The following is a 22710-nucleotide window of genomic DNA, read 5'->3' as shown; positions in this document are numbered from 1 at the left end:
ACATTGTTACATGCCAGGAATGAAATGAATGAGTTGTGTGTTTTGTCAGTTTAAAAAAATGTTGGTATAAGTAGCATTGGTTTCAGACTGGTTTATCAATGTTGTCACATGGGAACTTTGGTAAAATGACAGATTATGTAGCTAGTGTATATGAATTTGAACTCTGATCGTAGCGCTATTTCATCAGTACATATAAGGGACCTCTGGTCAAAGGACTGATTGTTTGGTCTTCTCTCATTCATAGTGTGGCCAACGTATTAATCCTCTACATCCACCCGGAGAGAAGCGCCGGACAGTCAGTCTAGAAACCTTTGCAGCTCATCACCACAATCAACAAAGGGCTCTGGTGATGCGACAAAAGGAGTATAACAGGTAGGGGCAAGAAGCCACAGGAAGCGAGGCAAATAAAGTTGATTGTATACCTGAATTTTTAGAAGTCTTTTGACAAGGTTCCACATTGGGAGTTAATGACTCTGTTCAGAAGTCATGCCACAGGAGATAAGATATGTCATTGGATTGATAACTAGCTGAAAACAAAAAGAAATGATAGCTATAAGTTCAAACTTTCCAGGTTAGAAGAGGTTATGCACATGATACCCACATGGGCAGCTCTGGGGATCTTATTATTGCAAGGTGTATTCTTGACTTGGGCAAGGCTAATTGAGCAAAAATTCCAAATTTGAAGATGATGCTAAAATAGTAGGCAGAGCAAATAATGTTGTATAATGCAGGAAGATTTGGGGGGAATTAGAGCCTAAAAATATTGTTGGCAATATTAATGGAATAATGTTCAACACATTAATATGGCATTCATCTGTCTGCTATTATACTAGTGGCACTAATGCATTTATTCTGAACATGTTAATGTGTCTGGTGAAACAGCAGGTAAGGGAATGTCAAGCATGCTAAGCTTTCATTTTATAATGTTACCAACAGTAATTCTTAGACAAAGCTCTTTTAGATTGCTGGGCACTAGGGGGCAGGTGCAGTTCAATATGGGCAAATGTAAAATCTGTACTATATGATGGGATACGGGGAGAAAGTGGGAACAGGGTACTGAGTTTGGACGATGAACCATGATCGTATTGAATGACGGTGCAGGCTCGAAGGACCGACTGGCCTACTTCTGCTCCTATTTTCTATGTTTCTATGATTAAGGAAGTATGAAACAGTCGCTTCAGGCCACAATCTTGTAGGTTACAACAGGAACTCACCTGGCAGTGCCCTCCAACTCTGGCCCCTCTGCAGTTTGCAGAGTCATTGCTAGAGCAATTCCTTAGCATGGAGCAGGTGGGCACAATCACTGCTTCTGTTGCCTCTCCAACACCTGCCTATGCCATGCACATGGAAACTCTGATGTTGCTCCACCTATGGAGGGAGTTGTCCAGACTCCTTTGCTTTGACCCTTGACATTATGTTTTTGGCCGCCTGAGCAATGAGGCCAATCTCCAGGAATTTTGCCCAGAACTCCAGTTGGCCTTAAGAGGTCCAGATCGCTTGCCCTGATGTGTCTTTATGGAGGCCAATATCCCACCACATGTAGTGTTGTGCTGTGTTCTTTTAAGTCCTCTTTAAGATCGATGAAGGCTTTATATTTGGATTCAACACAAACACTATTTATTGTCTTACTTTTCTACATTGCATCATCTCAGGTCCTGGTCTTTTCCTTACTAGTGTGTGTCTGTGCTCTTTGCAAGCCATGAGTTGAGTATGCCTCTCAAAATGGTGTTTCCCCCTTATATATGTATGATGGTGTCATCAGTTACATCAGTGGCCTGGTCTCTTAAAGGTATAGTTTAGAAACATACAAACATTGAAAATAGGAGCAGGAGTAGGCCATTCGGCCCTTTGGGCCTGCTCCACCATTCAAAAAAAGATCATGGCTGATCGTCTAATTCAGTACTCTGTTCCCACTTTCTCCCCATATCCCTTGATCCTTTTGGCATTAAGAAATATATCTATTTCCTTCTTGAATATATTTAATAACTTGGCCTCCACTGCCTTCTGCGGTAGAGAATTCCACAGGTTCCTCACCCTCTGAGTGAAAAAAATTTTCCTCGTCTCGGTTCTAAATGGCATACACCGTATCCTGAGATTCTGACCCCTGGTTCTGAACTCCCCAGCCATCGGGAACATCCTCCCTGCATCTAGCCTGTCAAGTCCTTTTAGAACTTTATAGGTTTCTATGAGATCCCCTCTCATTCGTCTAAACTCTAGTAAATATAGGCCGAGTTGACCCAATCTCTCCTCATATGTCAATCCTGCCATCCTAGGAATCAGCCTAGTAAATCTTCTTTGCACTCCCTCCATGGCAAGAACATCCTTCCTCAGATAAGGAGACCAAAACTGCACACAATGCTCCAGATGTGGTCTCACCAAGGCCCTGTATAACTGCACTAAGACATCCTTGCTCCTGTACTCAAATCCTCTTGCCATGAAGGCTGACATACCATTCGCTTTCCTAACTGCTTGCTGCATCTGAACACTTGCTTTCAGTGACTGGTGTTTCTTAAAGGTGAAGTCACCACTACAATACATTACATGTATTTTAAATTTAAAGTTTCCCCCTTTTCTTTAAAGATTAACAATTACAATGTAGCTGCCTATTCAAGAAAAATTACATTGAACAAAACTTGGTTGGACTTAAGTTGAAAAGTTGGAGGGGAGAGATTTCAAGTACATCACTCTCAATACCAGACTTCATTTTCGCCTCGCTCCCTTCATCATCGATATATGACATAGTCATCAAATCAGACAGGTATTTGGTGAAGTCTCGATGATCTTCTCTGTGGACCTTGCAATATCGATCTCAGCTGTGATTAATTTGGCTGGGCTGCGTCTTGAGTTGTCACAGGCGTGATGTCATCGAAGCTGTCTTCGTCACTTTCTTCTGGGATTGTTTAGCATTGACTCTTTTGAAGAAGGTTACATTTCTCTTCACGGTATAGTATCCTCTCTTCGCTATGATCATGTTTCCTTTTCTCTGAACTACCGTAAGCACTCTTGGGTCAAATGGTGAGTTAATTTTCAACATTTTTTCTTGCCAGACCAGGACTTTGTCTCCTTCTTTTATCTTGCTATCTTTTGTGTGCATCCATTGGTCTGCACGTGTCTTTATCCTCTGTGTTTGACTTTTGTTTCCATCTCTCAAGCTTTCCATTGAATGGGTGTAGGATTGTGTAGGCGTGAATTGTGGAAGTGGATATGTCTTCAGGATGACTTCTTTCGTTCAGTAGTTCTGTCCTCTGAAGATGCTGATCGTGATCAGCTTCAATTTTCTGGCAGTTTCGAAACTTAGATTTCCCTTACTTGAATCTACAAGATGGAACACAGCCTGACATGTGGACCCATGGGAGGATTTGAGAGTCACTTATATCATCCCTAGGACCGGTAGAGGGGTATCTGATCTCGAGAAGAACATTTTAGATAGCGGCTTGTTCAGTTACAGCTTCTGTTTTCTCTATAATTCATGGAATCTCGGGGCATCCATTATGTTGACGGTTGCTCCTGAGCCAATTACCGCAGAGGTTGTCGAATTACCTATGAACACATCGCACATGGGCAGGCGTCGGTACTTGTGGTTGTGAGTAACAAATATCTTCTCTTGTGCTGCGAAAATGTAACCTTCCTTCTGGCATTCCAGTCTTTTAATATCTTCTGCAGGCTTTGATTGACATACTCTTGTGAAATGTCCCATTTTTTCACAGTTTTTACACTTCTTTCCACTCGCAGGACAAGTTTTGTGGTGAGGATATGCAACACCACAATGATTGCATCTTTGAACGTGATGTGATTGCAATATCAGTCTTGGTCTTCCTTGACATGGGTCAGACCTTTCTCTGGGTTTCCTCTGTGCACTTGTGTATGGTGTGTATCTCTGGTGAAACCTTCCTCTTGCGGCATTCATGGACTCTGTTGATGATTCTGACCGGCGTCGAGGAATTCTCATCTTATTTATTTTTCCTCCTTCCCATCTAAGACTTCGGCTTGTCTTTCGCTGCCTTCCACATTCTGCCAATATTAAGTAGCCTTTGCAAGTTTAACAATTTGCCATCTCTAAGAGCTTGCCTTCTTAGTCATGGTGATTGGCAGGTCACAATGATCTGGGAGATGATTTCTTTGTCCATGTCTGTGTAGTTGCAATTCTGGCTCAGATTTCTGAGTCTAATCACATAGTTGTCAAGGGTCTTATCCTATTTTGCATGCCTGAAAACCTAAGTTTATAGTGAGGATTTGCCCTCGGTTGAAAATATCTTGTTAGAGAATTTCTCACTGTGTCATAATCATCCTAGTTTCCAGTGTCTGTGAGTGTATCGAAGATCCCGTCAACCAATGGTCCAGCATAGTGTAGAAGTAACGCTCTCCTTCTTCGGGGTGTATTGATATCAAGTGCCACCATTAGGCGTTCGAATCTTGCCAACCATTTGCTCCACTGTGGCCCAGGGTTGCTGTCTGTCTCTGTAAAGACTAGCAATTGTTGCGCACACTTGGTGATTGCTTTTGCTTAAACTTGGAACAAAACTTTTTTTTCCTCTGTTCCAGTCCAGGTTTTCTGTCCCAGGACAGCCCTTGTTATTTAATCATCCTCTGCCCTATCACACACCTTCCCCTTTGTTCTCTCCCCCAACCTCCTCCCCCTTCACTTGCTTAAAACCTAATTCTTTTCTAACCTTTGCCAGTTCTGATGAAAGGTCACAGACCTGAAACATTAACTCTGCTTCTCTCTCCACAGATGCTGCCAGACCTGCTGAGTAATTCCAGCACTTCTTGTTTTTGTTTCAGATTTCCAGTATCTGCAGTATTTTGCTTTTATTACACTAAAAAGAATACTGGTTCATTGACAATAATTGTATGATGGGGCAATGAATATGTGATAACTACTGCAGATTATTATAAACATTGTAGAATTCTTCACTGGAAAGAAATGAAAAGAAAAGGGACTGGCAGTCTGGCTAGGAAAATTCTAAAACTTAATTGCAGTTCGAGAAAGTACATAATGTCATTAAATGAATGTCCTGTTGCTAGGCTACTATTACTGTAAAAAGAGGCCCTGAGTATCAACTGCCAACATGCACGTTTATACGATGCGGAGCTTTATTTAACTAAGAAATTTCTCAAACAAAGTCTGTGTGGTAAAATAAACTTAATGAAAAACAAACCTCTGCTTCTATCAAATATTGGTGCTGATTCTACAAAATATTGGGCGAGCACTGGACTTGGTACTGTCAGCGATTGAGCCTGGTAATTCTTATTGGGAGTTTTAAGCTTATGTTCAAAATAAAAATACAGTCTCCGTGTTGTGGGAGTGTACTTTCCACAGCACAAATCTTCTAAGCTTAATGTTCCACACAAGGGCAGGCAACAGACTGGGTTTTGGGTATGAGGCCTGTATTAATAACACAGCAAATTAGCAAGTCTAACAGAGCAGATATAGAAGTGCCTTTAATCCTGTACAATGCAGAATTAAAAACAAACTGTGGGATTCTTGATTTCTCTCTGGAGACACTATTCAGGTGGGTACTTTCAATCAGAAACAGGTCTGGACACACAAATAAATACTATATCCATGACAAAAAAAAAAACACGCAGATATTTGAGCAACGTATACAGTCACTGCCTCTATTACCATTAATTTATTTTTGAAAACTCCAATTTGCTCCAAATTGTTTTGCTTCTGGTTGTTGCCCAGATCGGTATCTCCTGTAATAAAATGGTTGCCTCCATATGTCTGTCTCCTGGTAGTGACAACTATAAATCTTTGAGTATAATATGCTCCCATGTATAATAAACACCAGGCTCTAGTAATTTTTTAGTTTTGGGTGTGCCTGTTGTGCCAGCAGTCACTCAGGGTGTCATAAAGACCCCACCTGCCACGAATGAGGCATATTAATTTTGTCATATGAAACATTAATTTTAAACTGTTGCTGGACTGAAGAGATGAATTCTGTAAAGAGATCAGCAGCGGCTGGAAAAATTTGCATTCTAAGAGACGGTTGCCTAGGAAGAGACAATGGAACTGCTCCCTGATCCAATTAACTCAAATGGATTTTGATCACCTGACATTGAAGGTGGAACAAGCCAGCATTCCATTTACCCCCCCCCCCCCATCCCCAACCCCACACGCCCACACCCCCACTGAGGAGTGTCTGCTAAGATGAAAGGAATCCACAAAAACACAGGAGAGTTTGTTTAAAAAAAAACAACTAGCCATATGACTAACCTGTTAGCCCAGGGTTTTTGAATTGTGCTCACAGGACAGGTTGAGGACAGAGACTGCTTTGAAGACAACAGAGAAAGAAAGTCTCTCTCCCTGGTTATCTCTCTCTCTCATGAATTTCCAAATCCACTGAAGCCACTTAAACCTCAAGAGAGAAGGTACCGACATCGAAACAAGTTTGAAAGTGTGCACTGGGCCCCAACGAAACGGCAAGATTTAATTGCAAAGACTTTACATCAAACTCAAAGGACAGCAAATGAACCCCAGCTATTGCTTCAAACTTTTTCCCTTTATTCTTACTCCTTTTCTGTCTCCACCTGCGTGTGTGTTTATCGTGTATGCATGCTAGTGTGGTCGTGTCGCGTATTGGTAGTAGTTTTAACTGAATTAGAGTCTTAAGATTAATAAACTTACACCTTTCTTGTTTAAATCTAAGAAAACCTGTCTGGTTGATTTCTTTGCTTTACAATTGGAGAGCAGTGAACATGGATTCACTGAGGGGGAGCTAAAAACAGTGTTTTAAAAATTAAACCCTGTTACGGTCAAACCAGGCAAAGGCTGAGATGGAACCCTTAGACCCCTTTCTCACCCTGGTCGTAACAAGTGGTAAAACCTTTACCTTTGAGTCAGAAAGTTCTGGGTTCAAGTCCCACTCCAGAGACTTGAGCACAAAATCTAGGCTGACACTTTGGTGTTCTGGCCAATATTTACCGGTATTCCTTGACAAACATCACTGAAGCAGATTATCTGGTCATTATCACATTGCTGGTTGTGGGATCATGCTATGTGCAAGTTAGCTGCCATGTTTTTTACCGTACACTTGAAAAGAATTTCATTGGTTGTAAATAGTTTTGGAACATCCTGAGGTTGTGAAAGGTGCTATATATATGTAAGTGTTCCTTTTTGAGCCTGCACATCTGGTGTTGAGGAAAGAAGCACATTTATATAGTGCCTTTTACAAGCTTGGGACGTCCCAAAGCGCTTTACAGCCAATGAAGTACTTTAGAAGTGTAGTCACTGTTGTAATGTAGGAATGTAAAAGGTAAGATACAGAAACTCTGTGAGAGACTGAGTAGTGAGCGGTCACTGGCCTGAATCTCTTCTTTGAGGTAGAGTTTTGGAGAAGCAATACTTTTGTGTGGCCCTCTGTGTCCACTCCAGATCCAACCTATTTTTCTGGTTTGGGGCTCATTAAAGATGCAGGCCAGGCTCCCAGCAGGATTCCTGCTGTCAAGAGGGAGTGGGTCAGTAGGAAGGGCAGAATCCCAGGGATGCCATTGCATGAACAGAGGATCAGACAAGGGACATTCTCTGATATTCTCCACTGCGATCCTGCCCAAGTTTGGATGGGATCACAGAGGGAATTACCCCCTTGATGCCTCCACATGATAACTTGTTATGTAAGCATAAGGTATTTCTTTCTTACTGCACCAATGCAAAATTTTCATTTCTCATACTTATCATTCCAGTGGTGATTCAGAGTTTGCCAACTTAGTGTCACTTGGTGCCCAATTTCACAGAATTTTGCCATGAAATGATGCCCACTTGCAATAACTCCAAGCTTGTTAGCACATAGCCATTGCTTTTTTATTTAACATTTTATTCAGCCTCCTGGTGCCCTTCACTTTTGACCTTGGCCATTAAACTCATTCTATCAATAAAAAAAAAGTCTTGGTCTTATTTACATCAGTGTCATTTCACAGTACAGATGCAATACCCAGATGTTCTGAGCATTCAAGATAATCTGCTGAGTAGTAACCATTACATTTTAAATCTATTTGTGGTGGTCATTTATGCCAAGAACAATACACACTGTTAAAACTGTTTGATTACATCCTGTTGAAAAATGATACACACATTGCAGTCCTACTGAGAAGGATACATACGAAGTATAAGACTTGGATATCAAGGCTGCTCTGAATTGCTTGGTGGCTATCTCAGGCTGAAGTAGGTATAGACGGTATGGCAACATGCTAAGGATGAAAAGGATAAAGAGGATTGTATCACGTGAGGATAACAGCATTAAAGCACAAGTTTTACAACAAAACTGAGTATCACATCAAGTAATGTAATTGTGAACTGTGAGGAGGATAGTGTAGAACTTCAAAAGGACATAGCCAAGTTGGTGGAATGGGCAGATGAAGTTCAATGCAAATGAATGTGAGGTGATTCATTTTGGTAGGAATAACATGGAGAGACAACATAGAAACATAGAAGCATAGAAAATAGGAGCAGGAGTAGGCCATTTGGCCCTTCGAAGCTGCTACGCCATTCATTATGATCATGGCTGATCATCCAACTCAGTAGCCTGTTCCGGCTTTTACCCCATATCCTTTGATCCCTTTAGACCCAAGAGCTATATCTAACTCCTTTTTGGCTTCAACGACTGGTATATGAGAACACCCAGGTCTTGCTGCATATTCCCCTCTCTCAGTTTATTGCCATTCAGATAATAATCTGCCTTCCTGTTTTTGCAACAAAAGTTTTTGCAACCTCACATTTATCCACATTATACTGCATCTGCCATGCATTAGCCCACTCACTCAACTTGTCCAAATCACCCTGAAGCCTCTCTGCATCCTCCTCACAACTCGCCCTCCCGCCCAGTTTTGTGTCATCTGCAAATTTGGAGATATTACGTTTAGTTCCCTCATCTAAATCATTAATGTATACTGTAAATAGCTGGGGTCCTAGCACCAATCCCTGCGGTACCTCACTAGTCACTGCTTGCCATTTGGAAAAAGACCCATTTATCCCTACTCTTTGTTTCCCGTCCGCCAACCAATGTTCTATCCATCGCAATACACTACCCCCAATCCCATGCGCTTTAATTTTACATGCTAATCTCTTATGTGGGAATTTGTCAAAAGCCTTCTGAAAGTCTAAATAAACCACATCCACTGGCTCTCCATCATCAATTCTACTAGTTACATCCTCAAAGAATTCTAGTAGATTTGTCAAGCATGATTTCCCTTTCATAAACCCATGCTGACAATATAGAATAAAGGGTACAATTCTAAAGTGGGTGCAGGAGCAGAGGGATCTAGATGTATATGTGCATAAGTCATTGAAGGTGGCAGGACAGGTTGAGAGAGCAGTTAATAAAGCATACAGTATCCTGGGCTTTATTAATAGGGGCATAGAGTACAAGAGCAAGCAAGTTATGTTGAACTTTTATAAGACACTAGTTCGGCCTCAGCTGGAGTATTGCATCCAATTCTGGGCGCCACACTTGAGAAAAGACATGGGGGCATTGGAGAGAGTACAGAAAAGATTCACAAGAATGGTTCCAGGGATGATGAATTTCAATTATGAAGATAGATTGGAGAAGTTAGGACTGTTTTCCTTGAAGAGAAGACTGAGAGGTGAAATAAAAACAAGAAATGCTGGAAATACTCAGCAGGTTTGGCAGCATCTGTGGAGAGAGAAGCAGAGTTAACGTTTCAGGTTAGTGACCTGAAACGTTAACTCTGCTTCTCTCTCCACAGATGCTGCCTGACCTGCTGAGTATTTCCAGCATTTCTTGTTTTTATTTCAGATTTCCAGCATCCGCAGTATTTTGCTTTTATATAAGACTGAGAGGTGATTTGATAGAGGTATTCAAAATCATGAGGGGTCTGGACAGGGTAGATGGAGAGAAACTGTTCCCACTTGTGAAAGGATCCAGAAAGAGAGGGCACAGATTTAAAGTATTTGGTAAGAGAAGCAAGAGGAAAAGCTCTTTCATGCAGCGAGTGGAATGCGCTGCCTGAGAACGTGGTGGAAGCAAGTTCAATTGAAGCATTCAAAAGGGAATTAGACATTAAATATGAAGGGGAAGAATGTGCAGGGTTACAGGGAGAAGGCGGACGAGTGGAACTGAGGGAGTTGCTCTTTCAGAGAGCCAGTGCGGACATGATGGGCCAAGTAGCCTCCTTCTGCACTGTAACGATTCTGTGATTCTGTGAAGTAGATCCTTTAAGTAAACAAGAGCGTCCTCTTGTGTACTTTTCTCATCCTGCAATTGTGCCAAAGCCAAATACCCAGATTTGCAGTACTAAAACGTAGAGATTTGTAGTGTGCTGATGTTCTACTTTTTGAATCAAACTGGTAGGACACAGGTCACCACTCCTCCACACAATGAGTTGCAGATCTCAGTCAGGCTGTTAGCAGAGGTGTTAATGTCCAAATTTTTCTCTACAGGTGGCAAACTTAAAGCACTTTACATTTAAGAACTTTAGCCCGCGCCCAAGTGTTGGTGGTGAGCCTTACCTTTGAACTGCTGTTGTCCTTGAGCTGATGGTGCTTCCACAATGGTGTTAGGTAGGGAAGTCCAGGATTGTAACCCCACAACAATGAAGGAATGGTGAGATATGTCCAAGCCAGGATGCTGTTTGGCATGGAGTGGAATTTACAGATGACGATGCTTCCATGACACTGTTGCTCTATCCTTCTTGATGGAAGAGGTTGTAGGACTGGGAGTTGCTAGATGAATTACTGTAGTGCATTCTGTAGATAGCACATACTACAGCCACAATGCACCACTGGTGGATATTAAGTCCAGTGCCAAACAAACAAACAGACTACTTTGTTGTAGATGGTGTTGAGCTTCTTGGATGTGTTACAACTGCACCCTTCCAGGCAAATGGTGAGTATTCCTGGATCGAGTTTGAAAGGCATTATGGAATCAGTGGGGTGAGCCGCTCATTTCAAATTGATCAGGCTCTACTCTGCACTTGCAGGTTATTTGTGACTAGATGTTGTTTGACAGCACAATTGATAATTCCTTCAATCACTGTTGATAAATAGTAAGAGGCTGATAGGGTGGCAATTGGCCAGGTTAAATTCATTCTGCATTTTGTGGTTAAGATATACTTGAGGAATTTTCATATTGTTAGTTAGATGCCAGTGTCACAACTGCACTGCAGCAGATTGCCTAGTTCTAGCACACAGGTCTTCAGCATTATACCTGGGATATTGTCAGCATCCATAGCCCTTGCTTTGTCTAGTATATTCAGAGGTTTCTAAATGTCATATGGAGTGAATTGATTTGACTGGATATTGCCATCTATGATGGCAGGGATCTTAGAAGAAGGCTAACCATGATTGTCCACTTGGCACCTTTCACTTAAGTTGCTTGCAAACACTTCAGCTTTTTCTGTTGCACTAACGCTTGGCTTCTGCATGGTTGAGAATGGGGATGTTCATCAAACTTCCCACTCCCATTAGTTGTTAGATTGCAACCATCATTCTTGACTAGGACAACAGAACTTTGATCCAATTTTATTGAATGTGGAACTATTTAGCTCTGTTTATAACCTGCTTCTTTTGCTGTTTCCTATGTAGGCAGCCCTAGTTACAGCTTCACTAGGCTGGTATCCCATTTTAAGGCATGCATGATGCCTTGAATGCTCTTCTATAATCCTGATGAACCAGGGTTAATCTACTCTGTACATCTGATATTTTGGATTTATTATAGTATCACCTTGAAGATCGATCAATGTTATTGTCGCATTTTAGGTACCATCAGAGCTGGCAGCGCCCATTTTATGGATCTGTGGCTGAGAAGGAGGAGTATAGGTAAGAGAACATGGAAGAGCGACTACAAGGTAGTCTGTAAAATTTCTGTCTTTAAATTTGCATTGGTGTTTGTGTGTGGTAATATGTATGTACATGCACTCAAACTGCATGACTTTGCTGAATCCTTCATCTGCCCAATAATGACACCTTCTCTGATAATCCTCATCAAGAAACATGAGCTTGGCTCAGTGGCAGCAGTCTTACCTCTAAAGTCAGAATGTGTGGGTTCACATCCCAGTCCAAGGACTAAAGTTAATAATCTAGGCTGACTCTTCACCACCTTTGGAGGTACTGACGATACCTCATCTGCCTGTTCAGGTGGATACAAACTATCAGATGGTACTATCTGAAGATGAGCAGTGGAGTTCCTCTTGTATAATTTATAAGGCATAACTGGTCACCTTCTCTCATTTGCTACTTGTGGGGCCTTATTGTGCACATATTGGCTGGTGTATTTTTCTCCACAACAGTACTTCAAAAGTAATTAATACATTGTGAAATGCTTTGAGGCATGAAAGGCGCTTATTTTCCCACTTCCTAAAACTCAGGCCTATTGTTCTTCATGTGTCCACATCCAGCCCCCTCACATGCTCTAAACTCTAAAATACTTCTCTCTGCTTGATTATTTTAATCTGTAGCTGTTTGAGTGCAAACATTGCAGCTTTTGAAAGCTGCACCACCAAGGAGATTATTTATTTTTTAATCAAAAGAGGAATAAAAGTTTCTGCATCGTTTGTGATCACCTCCCTCATTCAAAGACCCCTACAGGTTCATTACTGAAAGAGTGCCTTTGTGGGTATTTTGCAAAATGGAGGATTAAGCAACCTAAATGCTGGTTATTTATTTTGAAAGATCTTGTTTGTGCTGTGGTGAGTTCCAAGTGGGAGACTTGCTGCAGCAATATCCAGTCACTATCTAAGCTGGTATCAGCTGTGAACTAATGAAGTCTCTTTCTACATTTGTCTGCTTCAGGCGTGAGATCCGGCAGCTGCTAAAGTGGCAGATGAGTCAGCAGTGGGAGTCTCAGCGTTATGCTCTGTTCAATCGTGCCAAAGAGGGAGAGGTGGCACGGGAAGCAGAAAGGCAGGCAATCCTCCTAGACCTCGAAAAGCAAAATGCACGGTCCCGTTTTCTTCAAGCATTCCGCGATGAAAACAAGAAGGTGAGATGGTCTGGTAATAAATAACCTTTCCCCTGTCAGCACGGCTTTAATACCACTATTCAAAACTAAGACTTTCTGGAAATAAACTTGATGTTGACTACATTTAGTATTTGAGCTAGTTCATTCAATCAGGCAATATATTTAAAAATTATTCATTCGTGGGATGTGGGCATCGTCAAGAACAGAATTTATTGCCCATCTCTAACTGTCCTTGAGAAAGTGGTGGTGAGCTGCCTTCTTGAACCACTGCAATTGGTGTGGTGGAGTCACACTCACAGTGCTGTTAGGTAGAGTGTTTCAGGATTCTTACCCAGAAACGATGAAGGAATCGTGATATATTTCCAAGTCAAGATTATGTGAAACTTGCAGGTGATGGTGTTCCCATGTATCTGTTGCCCTGGTCCTTCTAGCTGGTAGAGGTCACAAAAGTCTTTGCGAGTTGTTGCAGTGCATCTTGTAGATGGTACATACTGCAGCCATGTTAGAATCATAGAATGGTTAAGCGCACAGAAGGAGGCCATCAGCCCATCATGTCCGTGCCAGCTCTCTGCAAGAGCAACTCACCCAAACTCACTACCCCACCTTTTCCCCAAAGACCTGCAAATTTTTTCTCTCCAGATGTTTATCCAATTTTGTTTTGAAGCCTCAATTGAAACTGCCTCCACCACGCACTCAGGCAATGCATTCCAGATCCTAACCACTTGCTGCATTAAAAAGTTTTTCCTCATGTCACTGTTGCTTCTTTTGCCAGTCACCTTAAATCGGTGTCCTCTGATTCTGGATCCTTCTGCCAATGGGAACGGTTTCTATCTACTCTGTTCAGCACCCTCATGATTTTGAATATCTCCATCCAATCTCCTCTTAATCGTCTCTTCTCCAAGGAGAACACCCCCAGCTTCTCCAATCTATCCACGTAACTTAAGTTCCTCATCCCTGGAACCATTCTCATGAACTTTTTTCTGCACACTCTCTAATGCCTTAACATCCTTCCGAAAGTGTGGTGCCCAGATACTCCAGCAGAGTATCAAACCAATGTTTTATTCAAGTTTATCATAACTTCCTTACTTTTGTACTGTGTGCCCCTTTTTATTAAGCCCAGGATTTTTTTTTGATTCATTCATGGGATGTGGACATCGCTGGCAAGGCCAGCATTTATTGTCCATATCTAGTTGCCCTTGAGAAGGTGGTGGTGAGCTGCCTTCTTGAACCGCTGCAGTCCTTGGGGTGTAGGTACACCTACAGTGCTGTGATCCCTAATGCTTCATTAACTGCTTTCTCAACCTGACCTTTAACCTTCAATGATTTGTGCACATAACCCCAAGTCCCTCCGCTCCTGCATCCCTTTTAAAATTGCACCCTTTAATTTATATTGCCTCTCTTCGTTCTTCCAACCAAAATGAATCACTTTACCCTTTCAATTTCATCTGTCACATGTTCGTCTGTCTATGCCTTTTTGAAGCTTATTGCTATCTTCCTCTCAGTTAATAATACTTCCAAGTTTTGTGTCATCTGCAAATTTTGAAATTGTGTCCTGCACAGCCGAGTCTAGGTCATTAATATACATCAAGAAAAGCAGTGGTCCTAACACCAACGCTTGGGGAACCTCACTATATTCCTTCCTCCAGTCCAAAAAATAGCCATTTGTAACTACTCTGTTTCCTGTCACTTAGCCAATTTTGTGTTCATGCTGCCACTGTCCTTTTATCCATGGGCTCTAACTTTACTGACAAGCCTGTAATGTGGCACTTTATCAAATGCATTTTAGAAGTCCCTGTACACCAATTCAACCACATTAGTCTCACCAACCCTCCCTGTTGCCTCATCAAAAAACTCAAGCAAGATAGTTAAGCACAATTTGCCCTTAACAAATCCATGTTAACTTTCCTTAATTAATACACATTTGTTCATGTGACGATTAATTTTGTCCCGAATTATAATTTCTAAAGGCTTTCCCACTACTGAGGTTAAACTAACTTAACTGGTCTGTAGCTGGGCTTGTCCTTACACCTTTTTTTGAACAAGGGTGTAACAATTGCAATTTTCCAGTCCTCTGGCACCATCCCTGTATCTAAGCAGGATTGGAAGATTATAGTCAGTGCCTCTGCAATTTCCACCCACACTTACCTCAGTATCTTTGGTTGCATCTCACCCGATCCTTGAGACTTATCAACTTTAACTACAGCCAGCCTGTCTACTACCTGTTGTGCTAGTGGTAGAGGGATTGAATATTTAAGGTGGATGTGGTAGTGTGGTTTATTTGTTATTGAGCCAAGAGCAGAGAATGTGCCAATAAATAGTTGATAAAGTGAAGATTCCTAATTTTTTGACAGAAATGGCTGCATTGTTTTATATATTATATAACTGTATCGTAGAAACTACTTAGCTTAACTATGTAGGAAATATGAATGCTAAATTCTGAAGTGCCCACAATATATAGAAAATATTGTACTGAAAAGTCTCAGCATGTAACCTATTATCAGATGAATCTCCTGTTTCATGCAAATTACAATTTACTGATGTTGTCTGGGGTTATATATATGATGCCTAAATTAATTCAGTTTGAACCATCTATATAACCCTGTCTAAAAGACATTGATAATTGACAAGTCAGCAAAGTCAATAGCAGGACCACAATTCAACATTGAGTGCAGCACTTCTTAGCTCAAGTACATCTTAGCTCAAAGACTGAGCAAAATGCATTAACACAACTTTATTTAATAATATTTACTATGCTATAATTAGTACCATAAAGTTAAGGGGTGGTGTTACGAAGTCCAGTCAGCAATCGATACTTTCTCAGGTTCAGTTACCCAGACCCATACATGGTCTGAGCATCTTACTTTCATGGGAGTTGACTTACACACGTCTGATAGCATAATGTAGGGATGCAACTACACCATTGCCTCAGAATTTGGACTGGATCCTTGTATCTTTTACATGTGTCATCTTGCTTAACCTAAACAGACTAACGTCTCTGCATTCTGACTGTGTGAGCCTGCCTTTTTTAGGGCCTTCCTGCCTCAGCACTTTCACTGTAGCAAAAGCTAGACTCCTGATCAGATGACTGTAATTCTGTTTTATTCCTGACTTTTCAGTCAAAAAGAGAACAAATTCCTTCTAACACAATGGTTGTGAAATGTTAATTGATTATGGAGACAATTTATCAAATTGATTATTTGCATTCTATGAGGAACCAAAGGTAGTTAACTAGCATATTAACTACCTACCATCTCAGACCACGACTCCCACACCACCCCCCCCCTCCAACCTTTTTAACTTGCAAGAATACACCATGCTTTTAAAGACAACATTCAAATAGGATTTGAAATAAAAACATTCTGTGGAAAAATAGCCAGAAGATCCCAAACCATGATATGAACATATGAATTAGGAGCAGAAGTAGGTCATTCGCCCCTTCGTGCCTGCTCCGCCATTTAATAAGATAATGGCTGATCTGTTTGTGACCTCAACTCCACTTTCCTCCCTACCCCCGAAACCCTTGTTAGTCAAGAATTTATCTGCCTCTGCCTTAAAAATATTTAATGTCCCTGCCTCCACTGCTCTCTGGGGAAGAGTTCCAAAGACTCTCAACCCTCAGAGAAAAAATTTCTCCCCATCTCCATCTTAAATGGGTGACCCCTTATTTTTAAACCGTGTCCCCCTAGTTCTAGTGTCTCTCACAAGGGGAAACATCCTTTCAGCATCCACCCTGTCAAGTCCCCTCAGGATCTTATATGTTTCAATAAGATCACCTCTCATTCTTCTAAACTCCAATGGAGGCAGACCCAACCTGTCCTCAAAAGATAAGCCCCCCCCATCCCAGGTATCAGTCGACTGAACCTTCTCTGCACTGCCTCTAAAGCATTTATATCCTTTTTTAAATTAGACCAAAACTATACACAGTACTCCAGATGTGGTCTTACCAATACCCTATACAACTGTAGCAAAACATCCCTATTTTTATAAAAGCAAAATACTGCAGATGCTGGAAATCTGAAACAAAAACAAGAAATGCTGGAATCACTCAGCAGGTCTGGCAGCATCTGTGGAAAGAGAAGCAGAGTTAACGTTTTGGGTCAGTGACCCTTCTTCGGAACCGGTTCCGAAGAAGGGTCACTGACCCGAAACGTTAACTCTGCTTCTCTTTCCACAGATGCTGCCAGACCTGCTGAGTGCTTCCAGCATTTCTTGTTTTTATCCCTATTTTTATATTCCATTCCCCTTGTGTTATGACCAGGTGAGCAATGTTTAGGTGTCTTTTGCTGTCCTTACCTGGTCTTACTGTAACGGGGTTTAATTTTAAACACACTGTGTTTTGAGCACCCCCTTTTTGTGAATCCTTGTTCACAACTTTCCAATTACAAGGCAAAGAAATGAGCACAAACAGGCTTCCTTTGATTTAAAGAAGAAAGATGAACTTTATTAAACCTTAAACTCTAACACGGTTCACATCTACGGATCTACGACACGCCCAAGCTGGCATGCACACGCGATATAAACATGCAGATAGGGACGGAAAAGAGAAGAAAAGATAAGTAGAACAGTTTGAAGTAATGTCTTGTTACTGTTTCTCGAGCTCGCTGTAGCTCTCGATTGAAGATATGGTCTTGCATTTCGTTGGAGCCCAGTAGTCTTCGTAATTCTCTCTTTGAATTTCACGTGTTTTCATAAAATTCACTTCCGTGGGAAGAGGTGAAGCAGGCAGACAGGAGAGATGTTCTCAGTCCATGAGCACACGGCGTTCTCTGTCTCAATCCCTTTGTTGGGAGTTCAAATTCAAAAAAACTCCCAGGTTGCCCAGCAGGTTAGTCATGTGACTAGCAATGGTTTGACCACTTCTGTGTATTGGGCAAGCAACTGCTGGGTCCCTATTGTTTCAACATTGTCTGGTACTATGCAAATGTCCTTCCAGTCAGGGCTTGCAATTTTATGTTTTAATGTTCATGTGGCGAAATAATGTGTGCTGCAGTCTTGGCAGGTCGTGAGTTTGCCTGGCACTTGCAATAGATGACAACATTCCATTTATCTTCCTAATCACTCGCTGTATCTGCATACCAACCTTTTGTGATTTATGTACCAGGACACCCAGATCCCTCTGTCCCTCAGAGTTCTGCAATCTCTCTCCATTTAAATAATGCTGCTTTACTATTCTTCCTGCCAAACTGTATAACTTCACATTTTCCCACATTATACTCCACTTAATGATGATTACTGATATTTAATATCAAACAGAACCTACATTATAAGCACTTCAGTTAACCTTATTTTAGGTATCATAATATCTTAGTAGTAGATGGTTTTCAATATTACAGTGTAACATACGACATCTGATATTTAGTACAAACTTACTAAGATCAGGTTCACAGTCCATATTCATTGGTAACTGTAGGGCTGTTCCTGAACACCTCAGTTATATTCTACCTGCGACTGCATTTCTCCAAAATGAATAACATTAACTCTCCAAGCCGGCATGAGATTTGAGTTTCAGTATCATCCTCTTTGTCCTCCTCTACACCCACACTAGAGCCCTAATTTGTGCAAATATGCAGTTAATTTCAGATAAACCACACATCTGTCTAGCAGCTGTTAACTGTGGTTCAATGGTAACACTCTCGCCTCTGAGTGAGAAGAATTCAAGCCCCATTCCAGAGACTTGAACAGAAAATCTAGTTTGGGACTCCACTGCAGTATTGAGGGAGTGCTCCACTATCGGAGATGCCATCTCTCAGATGAGAAGTTAAGCTGAGATCTCATCTCTCCTCTCAGGTGGACGTAAAAGAACCTGTGGCATTATTTCGAAGACGTCTGGGGGAGTTTTCCTCAGTGTCCAGGCCAATATTTATCCCTCAACCAACACCACTGAAAAAAATAGATTATATGGTCATTATAACATTGCTGTGCCCATTTCCTACATTACAACAATGACTGCACTTCAGAAGAACTTAACTGGCTGTAAAGTGCTTTGAGAAGTCCAATCTTCTGACTGGCACTGTATAAATGTAAGTCTTTCTTTTTCTTTATTCTCCTCAGCTGATGGAAATTCAGTGGAAGGAGAAGAGGTTAGCGAAATCCTTGGATTCTCTACGAGAACGCGAGATGCTGCAATACAATCCAATCAACTGGAGCTGTACACTGAAATAGATTTCAGCCCTCAATCTATCTGCATTTCTCACAATACAGATGGACACAAGTTATTGTGTTTTCTTAATAAAGATTAATTTTTAATATTTTGAAATTTTTTTCAACCCTTGTGATACACAGTCCCACATCTCAGTGGGGACATAAGTAAGGAGCAAAATATTAATTTTAAAGTCCCACCCCCAACCTCAATTTTGCCCCTCTTCTCTTGAAGGTACAGCTCTGGAGCATAAATGGTCTTCCAGGAATTTGCCCAAGACCGTGCGTTTCAGCAGGCTGTTCTAATGCGGAATAAATACATGTTCAACAATATCTAAACATGCAAACTTTCCAGAAAGAGCCACTGGATAATACAAACCTCAGCTGATTTTCTTTTTATCTCCAGGAGTCCTGAGTTCATTTATAGAATCCCTGTTACCGCATTAACTGAGATTATAATTTTTTTTAAAAAGTCATGACGAAGAAGAGTTTTTGGGGTGATTTAGTGTGTGCACAGACTTGGGGAACCTGGAGAGAGCCACAGGCACCAGGTCCCCCTTCAAAACTTGCAGCACTGGAAAACTGGTGGCTGTAGAAAAGAAATGATCAAGAGGCGATGTAATCTGTAAACGTATTTAAATATACAGTGAGTGTTAGTGTAACTTAACGGTCGCACTCATATTTGAATAAGGTGGTCCAAGCCCCAGTCGTGGACTTGAGCACATAACCTAGGTCGGCATTTCAGTGAAGTACTAGGGAGCATTGTCAAAGGTGCCATCTTTCAAATGAGACATTAAACCAAGGCTCTATCTTCCTAAGATGGACATAACAGATCCCATGGCACTATTTAGAGAGCAGGGAGCTCTCCTAGTACCCTTGCCAATTACTTCTTTATCCAAAGAGTGGTGAGAATGTGGCACTCACTACCACAGGGAATGGTTGAAGCATTTAAGGGGAGGCTAGACAAGCATATAAGGGAGAAGGAAATAGAGGGGTGCACTGATAGATTTAGATGAGGAAAGACGGGTGGAGGCTCAAGTGGAGTATAAACAACAGCATGGACTAGTTGGGCTAAATGACCTGTTTCTATGCCCTATATTCTATGTAATCCTATGCATTTTATTGCTGAATCAAAAGCAGACTAACCATTCAATGATCTACTGTTGTTTGTGGGACCTTGCTACGAGCAAAGTGGCTGCCATAGTTACACTTGAATAGTTTTGCATAGTATTTACAGCACAGGAACAGATCATTTGGCCCAACAGGTCCATGCTGATGTTTATATTCCACAGGAACTTCCCCCCCCCCCCCCCCCCCCCAAATTTCCTCATTTCACCCCATCAACATATCCTTCTATTAATTTCTCCTTAAACGCATCCATGCTGGTTGCCTCAACTGCTCCTTGTGGATCTCCTCGAGTTCCACTTTTTAACAACCCTTTGACTAAGGAAATATTTTGTTAGTACTATATAAATGCAGGTTCTTCTTCCTATGGACCTCTTTATTTTCTGTTTTTAAAAACGGTAACATACATTTTGAAAGAAAAATGAGCAATAGTTCCTAATGAGCAAGGTTTGATGAGTCTGTGTCCAGGTAAACCAGAACCATTAGTAAAGCATGAAGAATTAGAACTTTAGAAATTTTACACTTCCCCAGACCCTGATGATATAGTGAAACCCTACAAAATTCTGAGTGTTCTGAGGAACATGCCCATATAACACCACCCTTTTAAAATGAAGCTTTAGTTCACTGTACAATATAACAGCAACTAATAAATTTTAACCCGTAAATAACACAAGAAATAAATGTCAGGGAAAATACAATTCAAAAGGTTTGAAATTTCACTGGCAGCATACCCATCATCTCCAGTTCCCTCGCCCCCATCTTCTATTTGTTATGTGTTCCCATTACACAGCTCCATAGCAAGAGATTTTCCTTATTTTCCGTCAGCCACATGGTCAGCAGAACATTAGAAGTCAACTACAAACTGCAAGGAGTCTGAACTGAATAGCCTCTGAAAACAGGCACAGGAATTGTGGTGTGTGGTTAACCCACAGCTCACTCATTGAAATGCAGGCAGCATGTCATCTTGGTGCTGTCTGCTGCTTGGCATAATTTCTGTGTGCAGCTGGCACTAAATGCACCGTTCATTGGCTTCACACTTCAGCAGGAGGCTCAAAAATCATCACTTTCTAGTACCACTTAAAGCTAGCCTGCATTGCTTAAAGCTAGCCTGCACCTGTTAAAGGGGAGCTGTATTGTGGAGCAGCTGCTGGGAGTCTTGTATAAAGTGGATCTGACCTGGGAAACATTGAAGAATGGAACAACTGGAAGAGGAAGGAGAGAAGGGCTCTCAACAGTAGGCCATATCTGCCTAGGTGGCTCAGGGAGCAATTCTCCTGCCAAAACCTCAGCGAGGAACAATATGAGAGATATCTGCACTTCACAAAGGATGTCATGTTGAGTTTACAGCAGCTGGCAGTTTTCAGTGATGACATCTTTACTGAAACGCAGGTATCTCACATATTGTTCCTCGCTGAGGTTCAGGCAGGAGAATTGCACCCTAGACAGATATGGCCTACTGTGGAGAGCCCTTCTCACCTCCCTCTTCCAGTTGTTCCAGACAGTGATGATTTTTGAGCCTCCTGCTGATGTGTGAAGCCAATGAACAGTGCATTTAGTGCCAGCTGCACACAGAAATTATGCCAAGCAGCAGGCAGCACCAAGATGACATGCTGCCCGCATTTCAATGAACAAGCTATGAGGTAATCACGCATCACAATTCCCATGCCTATTTTCAGAGGCTACACAATTTAGACTCCTTGCAGTTTGTAGTTGACTACATGGCCTCTATTCATTCCCAAGCCATGCTTGATTCCAAGGGGAAGGTCTACTATGCACCCATGTCTGGGAACGACTGCCTTGTGCAGAAGGCTTGAAGTCAGAAAGAAAGTCCTTCAGCACCTGTCACATCACTCCCTGTAGCCTTTTGCAACATGAAACAACTATGGAATGCACCAAACACTTGCAGAATATTACCAACAGCTAGAAGAAATCAACCAGCAATTACCTTGAAAGTAGGTAATGATGCCTTTAAATAGTGCTGGTGGGAGTGATAGCGTTCTCCATGGTGCAGGATGCCATTGACTGCATGGATGTTGCGTTGAGGGTGCCATGTCAGCGCTGAGATGTACCACAACCAAAAGGGATCCTACTCCCTCAATGTGCAGTTGACGTGCAATGATAAACAGCATATCTTGCAGGTCAATGCCCAGTATCCTGGCAGCAGTCGTGATACCTTCATTCTGTGGCAGTCCACTGTGCCAGCTACATTTGAGCCAATACAATAAACCAGAAGGGACTGGGTGACCAGGGCTGTCTTTGACGACATGGCTCGTGACTCTAGTTTGCAACCAATACACACATGGACAGCATGCATACAATGCAATACCAGTAAACACAGCTCCAATTCCCCATTCACCAACAGTCCTATGCCTTACCTTCCCTCTGTTACTGACCACCACAGTGTCCGCTTGGCCAAAATGCAAAAATAAAAGCTACTGCAAAATAACCATTCCGAACAAAATTATCAAATCTTTTCATATTGCATACAAACGTCAACCACTCTTGCGCATCCCTTAGTGCCCGTTTTCCA

The 22710-nt window shown here is 41.7% G+C and overlaps 2 protein-coding genes across 2 annotated transcripts in view; one reads left to right on the top strand and one right to left on the bottom strand.

Moving 5' to 3' along the window:
• Positions 1–19139, top strand: part of LOC137380192 (uncharacterized) — a 29803-nt gene extending 10664 nt beyond the window's left edge. The window contains exons 3-6 of the mRNA XM_068051967.1: positions 245–372; positions 11717–11776; positions 12749–12938; positions 18969–19139. Coding sequence (XP_067908068.1) covers positions 245–372; positions 11717–11776; positions 12749–12938; positions 18969–19079 — 489 coding nt within the window. The 3' untranslated portion in view covers positions 19080–19139. The remainder of the gene's footprint in view (positions 1–244; positions 373–11716; positions 11777–12748; positions 12939–18968) is intronic.
• The window catches only part of LOC137380191 (protein disulfide isomerase Creld1), a 45283-nt gene continuing 39980 nt past the window's right edge, over positions 17408–22710 (bottom strand). The window contains exon 14 of the transcript XR_010976992.1: positions 17408–18797. The gene's annotated coding sequence lies outside the window, so the exon portion shown is untranslated. The remainder of the gene's footprint in view (positions 18798–22710) is intronic.

Source organism: Heterodontus francisci, chromosome 19, assembly GCF_036365525.1.
Source record: "Heterodontus francisci isolate sHetFra1 chromosome 19, sHetFra1.hap1, whole genome shotgun sequence".
Classification (NCBI taxonomy): Eukaryota; Metazoa; Chordata; class Chondrichthyes; order Heterodontiformes; family Heterodontidae; genus Heterodontus; species Heterodontus francisci.
This window is presented reverse-complemented; position numbering and strand designations above follow the sequence as displayed.